At 32.9% G+C, this 13,010-nt stretch overlaps 1 protein-coding gene across 3 annotated transcripts in view; it reads left to right on the forward strand.

Annotated features, from left to right (window-relative positions):
* Uso1 (USO1 vesicle transport factor) overlaps positions 1-13,010 on the forward strand; it is a 71,113-nt gene that overhangs the window by 14,567 nt on the left and 43,536 nt on the right. For 2 of the 3 annotated variants that reach the window (XM_078021417.1, XM_078021418.1), the window contains exon 4: positions 7,305-7,381. The exons of the other annotated variant lie outside the window; for it this stretch is intronic. In XM_078021417.1, the coding sequence (XP_077877543.1) occupies positions 7,305-7,381 (77 nt within the window). The remainder of the gene's footprint in view (positions 1-7,304; positions 7,382-13,010) is intronic. 3 annotated transcript variants of the gene reach the window in all.

The raw sequence follows: 13,010 nt of genomic DNA on the forward strand, positions 1-13,010 counted from the left end.
TCCAGTAGATGAATGGATTTAAAAAATGAGGTATATATACACAATGGAATATTATTCAGTATTAAAAGAGAATAAAATCATAGCATTTATAGGTAGGAGTTGGAGAAGATAATGCTAAGTGAAGTTAGCCAATCCCAAAAAACCAAATGCCAAAATGTTTTCTTGATTTAAGGATGCTGATTCATAATGTGGTTGGGGGGTGAGGCCATGGGAGAATAAGATGAACTTTAGATAGGGCAAAGGGAAGGGAGGGAACAGGGGGGTAGGAAAGACGATAGAATGAGAGGGACATCATTACCCTAAGTAATGTATGAAGACACAATGGAGTGACTCTACTTTGTGTACAACTAGAGGTATGAAAAATTGTGCTCTATATATGTAATATGAAGTGTAATGCATTCTGCTGTCATATATAGCTAATTACAATAAAAAAAAAGATTCACCACAGAAGTTTGTTGTCTTCTGCAGGAAAAAAAAATTTGGTGGCTCAATAAATATTTATTTCCTCAATTTCTATGGATCAGGAATTGAGAGGCTTAGCACTCAAGGTAATATCTTAGGAGGTTACAGTAAAGATAACAGCCAGGACTATAGTAATCTGAAAGCTTAATTTGGACTGGTGATCTCATTGCAAGAGGTTCACTCATACTGCTTTGGCAAGAGGCCTCAGTGAGTTGGGCATGGTGACACATGCCTATAATTCCAGAGGTTGGGGAGGCTGAGGCAGGAGGATGAAAAGTTTAAGGCCAGCCTCAGCAACATAACAAGGCCCTAAGCAACTTAGTGAAACCCTGTCTTAAAATAAAAAATAAAAATATCCGGGATATAGCTCAGTGGTAAAGAATCCTGGTTCCATCTCCAATACAAATAAATAAATAAATAAATAAATAAAAGGGCCTCAGTGCCTTATTGTGTTGTTCCCTCAATAGGGCTGCTTGAGCATTCTCATGTTATGGCATCTGGCTTCAGAACAAATCATCCTAGAAAGAACAAAGAGAAAAGCCAGTATGCCTCAGAAGAGAGCCAATTAATCTTAGAAGTCACCATCAATCTCTCCACATTTTGGTTGTCAGAACTAAGTAAGTACAGCATGCGTGTAAGGGGAGGAGAATTAAGTTCCACCTTTTGAAGAGTAGTTGTATCAAGAGTTTAAACATAACTTAAACTACCACCACCTCCAAACTGTATCTTTGCCTCTGATTTCTTTGTCATCTAACTATGTAATGCATTTTACTAGCTCAATGTAATGTGATATTCAAATTTTTGAGGCAAATAATGTAAAGGTCGGTGTATTGCTTTAGCAGTCCAACTATAGACTGTTTTTTGGTTATAATTCAGTAATGCTCAACTTCTTATTCATACCAGTTAGGATTTTTCTTCTTCCTGTACAGCATAACCCAAATTAACTACTTTTTCAAGGCCAAGTTAGTCTCATACATTTGAATAAACTCACTGGATTTGTCAGAACTGTATTATTAATTTAATAGTGGTTAATTATGTTAGGTGGAATAATCCACACCCTCACCCACAAAGATGTATACATCCTAAACACCAACATCTCTGAATGTTACCTTAGATGGCAAAAGGGACTTTGTAGATGTAATTAAGAACTTTGAGGTGGAGATATTAGCCTGGATTATCCAGGGGCACTCGTTGGATCACAAAGGCCTTCACAGGCAAAATAGGAAGGCATCTATTGCTGGCTTTGAAAATGGAGGAAGGGAGCCATCAGCCAAGAAATGTTTGTGACTTCTGGAAGAGCTGGAAAAAGAAGCAGATTAGTATAATGATTATACATACTTAACAATCTTTGTTTATGTCATGTGTGTTAAATCATATGTGCATTTTTCACTGAGTCTTACAAATTTCATAATGAAACAATTACCATCTCAATATGGGAAATAAAATGCTACCTCTCACAGTGATCTTTATTGTCACTTTTATTGCATAGCAGAAAATAAGTAGATATTCTTGATAAAGGTTAAATAATAGATTTTAAAAATTATTACATATTTACCTTGTGCCAGGTTCTGTACTTTTTTGTGCCAAATTCTTCTTTTCATTGCCTCTGAAACTTGCCTAGTTTCCTGTTTTTAAAGTGTTCTGTGAAGATTTTTTTAAAACTTCATTGAGTGTAAAAAAAATCTATATTCTGCAGCCATCTTTCCACATGTTCTCATCTTAATTACTATTGCATGTTACTTCTCCTGTCCTACATAAACACTCAGAATTCTTCTACTGAATGCTTTTTATCTTTAGTATATCACAAAAAGTTGTGTTCCCTCTCTTGGTATGACCTGACACCCATCTGGCCATGGGTCTGATTCTCCTATCACTATCTGAAAAAGAGACTGCCCATTCTCCTGACTCCTACACTCTAGGCCCACTGATATTCCCAAACCAGGACACTTCAGTGGTTTTGTTTTCTTTAATTAAGAAATAATGTATATGTCAAAAATTTCCCCCTTTTTCATTGTACATTTCAGTGATTTTAGTCACAAAGTTATACAACAAACATCACTGTCTAATTTCAGAACATTTACATCGGAAAGAAATCCTGTATCTATTAGTTCTCATTCTCTATTCCTTATTCCCCCCAGTACTTAGTAACCATTAATCTACTTTTTTATTTGTACCCAAGATTTGAACCCAGGAGTGCTTAACTACTGAGCCACATCCCCAGTCCTTTTTTATTTTTTATTTTGAGATAGGGCCTTGCTAAGTTGCTGAGGCTGACTTCAAACTTGTTATCCTCCTGCCTCAGTCTCCTGTGTTGCTGGGATTACAGGCTTATGCCACCACACCCAGTTCTATTTTTCTGTCTATTGGATATATATATAGGCATATAGTTTTGGGTCATTTGATAACTCTGTAGTTAACTTTTTTTTTTTTTTTTTTAGTACTGGGGATTGAATTTAGGGACACTCTACCACTGGGCTATATTCCCAGCCTTTTTTATTATTTTATCATCATTTTTTATTTCAAAACAGGGTCTCACTAAATTTCTGAAGCTGGTCTCAAATGCCTTGGTCTCCTTAGTCTCTGGGATTATAGGCATGAGCCACGTGCCTCACTGTGGTTAACTATTTGAGGAATTGCCATACTGTTCCAAAGAGGATGTACCATTTTACATTTAAACCAGCAATATATGAAAATCCAATTTTCCATGTCCTTGTTATTATCTTTTTTTTAATGGGCATACAGTGATATTAATTTCATTTTCTGAATTTGGTTTGATTTACCTTTTCCTAATGACTAATGATATTGAACATCTCTTCATGTGCATATTGATGGTATGTGTGTCTTTTTAAAGAATTGTCTATTCAGATTCCTTGCCCATTTTTAAAATAAGCTTATTCATCTTTTAATGTTGAGTTACAGAAGTTTTCATGTATTCTGGATACAAGGCCCTTTTTAAATATGTAAGTTCTTTCATTTTGTGGATTGTCTTTTCACTTTTTTGGTGGTATCCTTTGAAGCACAGAAGTTTTTAATTTCCATGAACTGCAATTTATCTGTTTTATCTTTTGTTATGTGTGATTTTGGTGTCATATTTTAAAAAAACATTGCCTAATCCAAGATTTTGCAGATTTATGCCTGTATTTTCTTCAAAGAGTTTTATAACTTCAGCTCCTGCATTTAGGTCTTCATCCATTTTGAGTTAATTTTTATATAAGGTGTGAGAAAGGAGCCCCACTTCATTCTTTTGCATGTTCATATCTAATCGACCCAGTACCATCTGTTAAAGAGATGATTCTTTCTTTATTGAATGATCTTGGCCCCCTTGCAGAAAATCAGCTCAAATAAATATTGCTATTTATTTCTGGATTTTCAGTTCTATTCTGGTGATCTAAATGTGTATCATCCTGTACCATGCTGTCTTGATTACTGTAATTTTATATTAAATTTTGAAATCTGCAAATATGAATTCTTTTTTAAAAAATATTTTTATTTTGTTTATTCATTTTTATGTGGTGCTGAGGATCCAACTCAGTGCCTCACATGTGTGAGACCAGTGCTCTGCCACTGAGCCACAACCCCAGCCCCAAATATGAGTTCTTAAACTTTTGTTGTTCTATGTTTTTTTTATTATTGCTTTCTTCAACATTATTTCTTAGTATAGCAAAATAATAAATGACACTGATAATAGATGGAAGGTAAAAATTGTTTGTTGTTATTGTGTGGTTTTTTTTTTTTTTTTTTTTGGTACTAGAGATTGAGCACAGGGGAACTTAACCATTGAATCACATCCCTAGCCCACCTCCCCACCCCCCGCTTTTTTTTTTTGGTACCAGGGATTGAACTCAGGGGCACTTGACCACTGAGCCACATCCTCAGCCCTATTTTGTATTTTATGTAGAGACAGGATCTCACTGAGTTGCTTAGCATCTCGCTTTTGCTGAGGCTGGTTTTAAATTTGCGATCATCCTGCCTCAGCCTCCCAAGTCACCTACCCCTTTTTTTATTCTTTATTTTGAGATAGGATCTTACAATCTTTCTTCAAGCCTCACTTAGTTGCTGAAGCTGATTTTGAACTTGACAATTCCCCTGTCTCAGCCTCTGGAGCTGCTGGGAAGAAATGCTATTTTAATGAGCATTTGTAGAAGAATGAAAATGGCTGGAACAGATATTTAAATACTTCCTGCCCCAACCCTAGTTCCTCACCCTAAAAACAAAATCACACTACCTTAACAAGGTTCATTAACTAAACTTACACCCAATGAGGGAGACATTGAACATTTTCTAAGAATTCTCAATGCCTTGGAAATATATTGCTAAATTGCTTTTAAAGCTTAATATAAAAATCCCAACTCCATTAAAGTTATTTTGATAGTACATATGTTTAGAAAAAAGACTAAGTGAAGAAGATCTAAATTTTGGTATATGCCAGGCTTTCCACAATAAACTTATTGCCGTTATTTGCCAATTTTTCATTTTCTAAATGAAAATGCAAAATGAGCTTCCACAAAAAGAACTTTAACAGAGAAGAAACATGTAAGCTCTTCAAAAAGTTATTACTAAAATGTATTATTCACATGCCTGTGTGTAGTGTATTAAAGGCTTAGTAATCACAGCAGATTGAGGGAATGGGCAAGATTTTCTCCAGCTTCAACAGCCCATTATAAACCAAGGGCTAGTGCTGAAAGAGAGAGGCCTCAAAGCCCCATTTTCAGTTCATCAGCACTCTTTATATAGGGAGAGTGTGAAACTTCAAATACAAAGTCAGTTACTTCTGAAATAATGCTGAAATAAGCATCCATAACACAGCAGGCTGCAGGCATGTAGGATATATAAGGGATCTAAAATTACAACCTAAAGTAAAGCTGGGAAGAATTCCAGGTGCTGGCTCAATCTCCAAATGAGTTTTATAAATACAATTACAAATTATTCGATTTACATTAATGGACCCTGAAATGCAGTTTTCTTTAGATCTGTTCATGATGCCCACTTGGAGACTCTCACCCCTGATCCTGGGCCACAGAGTTCTTCCAAGATATCCATCTTTGTTTTTTTGGCTATTCTGAATACAGTACCTTTCCATATGACCTTTTATAATCAATTTGTCAATTTCTGCAAAAATGGCAGCTAGTGTTTTGATGGGTTGCGTTGAATTTATATATCAATTTGCGGTTTATTACTGTATTAACAATATTGCCTTTTTCTATCTATGAACACAGGGTATCGTTTTATTTATTTAGTTCTTGGACACTTTTTTCAACACTATTTTGCATTTTTCAGTGCATGAGTCTTATGATCTTTAGTAAAGTTTATTTCAAAATATTTTATTATTTGTACCAATCTTCTTGATGTTATTTACACACAATTTTCTTAAATTCATTTTCTGATTATTCAGTGGATTTTTGTATATTCCTTGTGTCTTGTGACTTTGCTGAATTTATTAGTTCTAACAATTTTTTAGTGGATTCCTTAGGATTTTCTATGTATAAAATATGTCATCTATGAATAGGTGTATTTTACTTTTCCTTTCCAATCTTATATGTCATCAATGAATAGGTATAGTTTTACTTTTCCTTTCCAATCTATGTATCTTTTACTTCATTTTCTTGTGTAGTATTCTAACTTGAACTTCCGTTTCATTGTTGGATAGAGATGGTAAGAGATAGAGGTGGTAAACTGGAACATTGCTATCATATTCCTGATCTTAGAGGGAACACATTCATCCTTTCATCATTACATATAATTGTGAGGTTTTTGTTTTGTTTTGTTTTGTTTTTGGTGGTGAGGGGACCTGTATTTCACTCTTGCTACTACTCTAAATGCTGTCATCATCCTACATGATTTCAAAATTTGACTGTCAGCACAACAAAACGTTATACATCCTCATTTTATAAATTATATAGTCACCCTAAGGTTTTTGTTTTGTTTTGTTTTCTTAAGAGAATAAAGTGTGGTGAAGGTAGTCCAACTACATATAATACTATATGTCTATGTGATATACGGAGGTACGTAGCTATCCACACATACATAAAATTAACCAAGTTGTGCTAATTTTGTTGCTTTTGAAGTTAGATTTATTTTACACCTTTATTTTTTATTTATTTATCTCTTTATATTTTTGGTACTAGGGATTTGAGCCCAGAGATACTCTGCCACTGGGCTATATTCTCAACCCTTTTTTATTTTTTATTTTGAGACAGACTATTGATAAGTTGCCCAGGCTAGTCTTGAATTTGCAATCTTCCTTCCTTAGCCTCCCAGATATAGTCATGCACCCAATTTCTGGCTACAAATTGATAATTTTTTTAGAAATATATAAAGACAGGGTGTGTGTGTGTGTGTGTGTGTGTGTGTGTGTGTGTGTGTTACTAAATGGGATTGTTCTATTAGTTAATTGTTGGGTTAATTTTTTTTCACTTGGCATTGTATCTGTGTGTTTTAATTACTTTGCCATTAAATATTCTTTGAAAATACAGTTCTTCCATTGCTATATCTTAAAGTGTATGGATTTGCCATAGTATTTTTTAAAATATTTTTTTAAGTTGTAGATGGACACAATATCTTTATTTATTTTCATGTAGTGCTGAGGTTAGAACCCAATGCCTTACGCATGTGAGGCAAGTGATCTCCCACTGAGCTACAGCCCCAGTCCCGCCATGGTAATTTTTTGTTATTGAACATTTAAGTTGTTTGCACACTCTTTATAGTTTGTACACTGATATTTTTAATATTAGAGTATATTTTTACAAGTGGAATGTTTCCTTTAGTCTTGCTGAAAACTGTCTAAAAATGATCATAACAGTTTACACTCTAACTAGCAGTGTATAATAATTTCTTTTTTTCAGTTCGGATTCTGAAATAATAGGTTATGCTTTGGACACATTATATAATATAATATCTAATGATGAAGAAGAAGAAGTAGGTAAGTTCCCACTTATTTTACTGTGTTTTTATGCAAAAGTTAATTGGATTGTACCAATTTTGCAGATTTTAAATTGGTATTTATTTTACAAGTTTATTTATTTTTCTTCTTATTATTATTTAATCACAAAATAAGTAAGCTCAGCCCTTGCAAATGTCTTTAGGATGATTGTTTTGTGTGTGATTTGGGAAATTATGAGGAAATGGAATAAAATCTTTGCTTGAGTGATATTTCTCTCCTCTTTGTATTTGGCTTTAGGTAGTGTGCAGATTAGCCAATTTTGAGTTAAAAACCACATTTGGCTATTGACTGGAATTTAACTATTTTATATATGTGTTATTATGATAAGCATTACAAAATGAGAGGATTTTTTCATAATAAATTCTTAAACTTTTTTTATAAACTTATGTTTATAAAGCATGATTTATTAAGTTTATAAAGCTTTTTTCCATTTATATTGTCCGGTTGGTGTGAAATTATATATATATATATATATATATATTTTTTTTTTTTTTTTGGTAGTTGTAGATAAACAGCATGCCTTTATTTCATTTGTTTCATTTTTATGTGGTGCTAAGGATTGAACGCAGCGCCTTACACATGCTAGGCAAGCGCTCTGTCACTTAGCTATAGCCCCAGTCCATGAATCTGTTTGAATCCACACATTTGTTTGGTACATTCTCCTTTTCCTTTTTTGTTTCAAATATTTGCATACTTAAGGTAGTCTGTTGTTAATTTTATTGTCACTTTGTGAAACACTTGACTGAAAGTCTGTATATTTTGTCTATATGTTTTATTCTATATGTTCTATATGTTGTTTTGTTCTAAAGTATTATTTATATTTTATTCTATATAGTCTATATTGTTATTCTATATATTCTATATGCTCTATATTTTATTCTGTAAAATAAAATTCTATAAAGTAAATAACACTTTAGACAATAAAATTTTAGACAATTTATTTAAAAATATTTGAGTGTATATACACACACACATGTATGTATACATGTTTTCCTATCTATATTCAGTAAGAACTGGAAGATTTTCAGTTCAGAGACCACTTATGTATTGATATTATCCCTTTGGTTAGAATTATAAAATGATATTTATATTCAGTATCAATATTGATGTTAAAATTCTGGGTAGACAAAGCATAAAGAAATGTAGATATATGTTGATCTTGTTCATATTTTATTAAAATGAAAGTAGAGCAGAAATATATGTAGATGTAAAATTCATAGAATACTAGTAATAGGAACCTGTAAAATGAAATTGTGTTGAATACTCTCAATTCCAAGAAGAGAAAATGAAATGCAGTACAAGTGTTCAAACATGCTAAAGGAAGGCTTTCCTTTTTATTTTTTCTTAGTTATTTCATATTAGAAATGTAGCTTTTCTTCTTAGTGTGCAGGGGATAATTTCTCTCTTTTTAAAAAAAAAGTGCATAGTAACAATATTTTGTAGATAGGTAGTTTCCCTTGTCACAATCTTAGAATATAATCATGTTTAATACCTGCTTTTTCTGTTTTTCTTTTTGTATTTGGGCTATTTTTTTTTTTATTTAGCATCTAAAAATCCTTTGGCTAAAAGAGGAAAAACAATTCTTTATATAAACAGTAGTAGAATAAATTTTTCTTCTGAAAATTTACTCATTCGGAATCAATTTTTAGAAACTAAATATTGAGAAATGTATCCTTTAGTTATTGATACTTTATTTACTGTTTCATTGAAAGGTAATTCTTAGCTGACATAATCTATTTTAGAGTTCTTTTCCTTGAGGGTTACCTTAATTTAGTGATAATCTTTTAGGGTGTCTTAGCTATTTGACTAAAATGAGTGTTAGTCTCTTGATTTTCTTTTTTAAGCTATTTTACACATATACAACTACACTTTTATAAAGTTGTTTTATTACCTACTTGTCTTTTATTTATTTTTGTCTACTTTTCCAGATGATTTTGCAGGTAATAGATTGCATTTACATATGCATGATGCTTTTAGGCATAATTTTTAATAATAAAAAAGGACACTGTCAAGTTATGTTTTTTCTAGCTGGTAAAAAGTGAGATTTGATTCACTGTGTCAGAATTCCTTAATTGAAGAGGAATATTTGATAATCTTATGTTAACTGTTATTCTTATCACTACTAAATGTGTTTACTCTCTTAGAACACACACACACACACAAATGTTCTAGTGCTTTTAAAAATAAAATCAAAGCATTTTCTCTTGTAGGACAATTTATCTAAATTATTTTGTTTGTACTTCCAAAAAAATTTTAGACAGTTTATTTAAAAATAATATTTGAGTATATACATACACATATGTATCTATGTATACATATTTATCTATCTATATTTAATAAGAACTGGAAGGTGTTCCAGTTTAGAGACTATTTATATATTGATATTGTTCCTTTAAAATAATGCATGCACAATAATATTCTAGTTACTGACATTTTTTACATTAATTCATAGAATTCATTTGTACTTTAGTGGAATGTCAAGTTCTATTTACTTTTCCTCATAATTAAAGTAACCAAGTTTTATTTTACTAATTTTTCTGAGATACTTAACTTCTTAAAATGAAGAATGAAATATTCTTGTATGAAATAGGTTTAAAATGGTACATAACAAAGTTGCCTATACCTAACAGAGAAACAACAAAGAAACTAACTTACTATATGTGGCATTGCCTTTTGCAACATTTGAATCCCTTGTTAGAAATCAGAAAACCACCAGAGCAATGTACCTTTTTAAAAAAATTTTTAATATTTATTTTTTAGTTTTCGGTGGACACAACATCTTTGTTTGTATGTGGTGCTGAGGATTGAACCCGGGCCGCACGCATGCCAGGCGAGCGTGCTACCGCTTGAGCCACATCCCCAGCCCCCAGAGTAATGTACCTTGACTTTTCTCAAGCCATTTCCTTTTTGGATAGTACAGACTAATAGTTGTTGTTTCTATTATTGTTTTTCATATTTATAAAGAGCTTTAAAATTTGCAGAGTCCTTTCATGTTCACTAACCCACTATCCTCATACCAGTCTGTGAGGCTTGGTGTTATTTTTCTCTTTTCTAAAAATGAGAAAATGAAAGCCTAGAGACTACGTAATTTATACAGTATCATCCAGTTAAGAGAAGAATGGTATTTTCTTACTGTCATTTTTTTAAGTATTCCGTAGATTTCTAATTGAATAAGTAGTGGCCAATTTTATTTTTTTATTTTTCTGTCTAGATTCTTTATTAAGTTGCATAATTTACATAACGGGTTTATAGAAGGTTCAGATAACCATTTAAAAACATAGGTATACTTGTTTAACTGATAGACCACAGTGCAAAAGAAGATTACTTCATATTCCTGCTCTCTGAATAAGATTACTTTTATAGAGAATCTATAATTTTGTTCTCTGTAATATGGGTTGTGAACTTGGTATAAAGTGGAGGTCTGAATAAAAGTCCAGTTATATTTTAAAATATTGTTTACATTTCAGGAAAAAAGTACAACTGTAAATAAATGTATCTATAGGTGTTGAATTAAAAGTGTTCAGAGGGATATAAGGACTTAAAAATGGGCTGGGGATGTGGCTCAAGCGGTAGCGCGCTCGCCTGGCATGCGTGGGGCCCGAGTTCGATCCTCAGCACCACATACCAACAAAGATGTTGTGTCCGCCGAGAACTAAAAAATAAATATTAAAAAAAAAATTCTCTCTCTCTCTCCTCTCTCACTCTCTCTTTAAAAAAAAAAAAAGGACTTAAAAATGTAGTCTTTGATTTTGCTTATCTCTATCAAGTTTATTTTCATTATAGTAACCAAGGATATTTCATTTTTAGTTTTTCACTTGTCTTACAGTAGAAGGTCATTTACTTTTACAGGTTATAATAAGTAGGTATAAAAAATAAACTATACCATGTAAAAAATAAACAACTCTAGGATTTGCAATATAGTATACTAGGTGAGAGAGTGTTTACTTAACTCCTACCTCTGTGTGTGTGTGTGTGTGTGTGTGTGTGTATAATAAAAACACAATTTCCAGTGGTTGTAATTTTGGTTTATAAGTTTTATATATAATTATTATAGTAGCTTAGTAGTTTTAGCTTGATTTACCACTACACCAAAAGCTTTGTGTATTAACTTAATTGCTTAGCTAATTTGGGGGACTCTGTTAAAGTTGAAAGTGCTGTCATATGAAAATGCCTTAAATGAAATAGAGTGTATTTCACTAACACTTTCTTAATGCTTGACAGTTTTATTTTTTTAAAAATTTTTTAACAGTTTAGATCAGTTTTTTTTAATAATGTAATATACATACATGCGATTTGGCACCTTGTTCAAATACAAATTCAGGTTCTGTAAGAATAAGGTGGAGATTGAATTTCTAAGAAGCTCCGACAAATGTAGCAGGGGTTTAGACTGAGAATAGAAGATTCTATAAAGGCATGGAGTCTGCCTCCTAACCTAAAGCTTAGTTTATAGAGATTAAATTAATGAGCAAAAGTAAGATGACAAATAAATACACTCTGAATATTTCATTTTTATGTCTTTGTGAGTGACCTGGATTTTTTTCCCAATTAGAAGGAAGCCCCTCCTGATCAGTACTTTTTTTCTTTTTAGAATTTAGAAATCCACTCTGTACACAGTGGCTGTTAAGAAATGCCAACTGACTGACATTATCATAGGCCACTGGAATATCAGATGAAAATTCCAGGTGGAGTCAGGGTAATTCATACTTGTGATAAAATTCCTTTCAGCAATGGATTATCCGAATGGTTTGATGATGGGTTTTTGTTTTGTTTTTTTTTTTTTTCCAACTTTATAAATTCCCCAAATATTTTCCACTAGGTAGAGTAGGGGCAAAAATGCTTCAACACCTGGAACATTCTGCAGATTTCAAGACCAATGGACTGAGTATGTGTAGATTGATGTCTCTAAACGATCTTTGGTCACACTGGCATCTTTTTGGAGGAGATAAGTCAACCCACAACAGTTCCTTCGAATCTCCTTCTCCATATATTTTTGCAGTGCTGGGGATCGAACCCAGAGTCTTGTACATGCTAAGCAAGCATTCTGCCACTGAGCTACTTTCCCAGTCACCTTAAATCTATACACACAAATATGTATATGCAGGCCATCAATTTTAGCTCGGATTCCAGTAGTAAGGAAGCAGGACTGCAGAGAGACCTGAGGGGCAGATTTTTGTCAAGTTCTTTTGTCTGATGCCAGCCAAATTTTGTTTGAACCAGTTTTCTCAAATCCTCCATTCTGTCTTATTCATTTCTGCAATATAGTTTGCTCTTCTGTGTCTGGCTGAAGAAGGAAAGAAAAACTGCCATGTCCATCAAAGCGTATTAAACCATCCCCTTCCCTCAACTCAGTTACGTCACATTTTATAATGTGACGCAAAATTACAGCGTCCACGTGAAAACTAGTTTCCCAGTTTCACTCAATGCAGCGAGCTACATTTCAGTTTACCAGCTTCTCTTAAGCAGGAGAACTTGGGGTCTCAGGAGACTCCAAGGATTTCTTCCTCCTGCCTCCGGCTGTGCATCTTTTATTTGCTTTTCTTTATGAAGCAAGGGTTCCTTGGCCTTCTTCCCAGGAAGTTCCGAGCTCTGCATGACTGCGCCCCACTTA

The sequence above is a fragment of the Ictidomys tridecemlineatus genome, chromosome 9, assembly GCF_052094955.1.
Source record: "Ictidomys tridecemlineatus isolate mIctTri1 chromosome 9, mIctTri1.hap1, whole genome shotgun sequence".
NCBI classification, from domain to species: Eukaryota; Metazoa; Chordata; class Mammalia; order Rodentia; family Sciuridae; genus Ictidomys; species Ictidomys tridecemlineatus.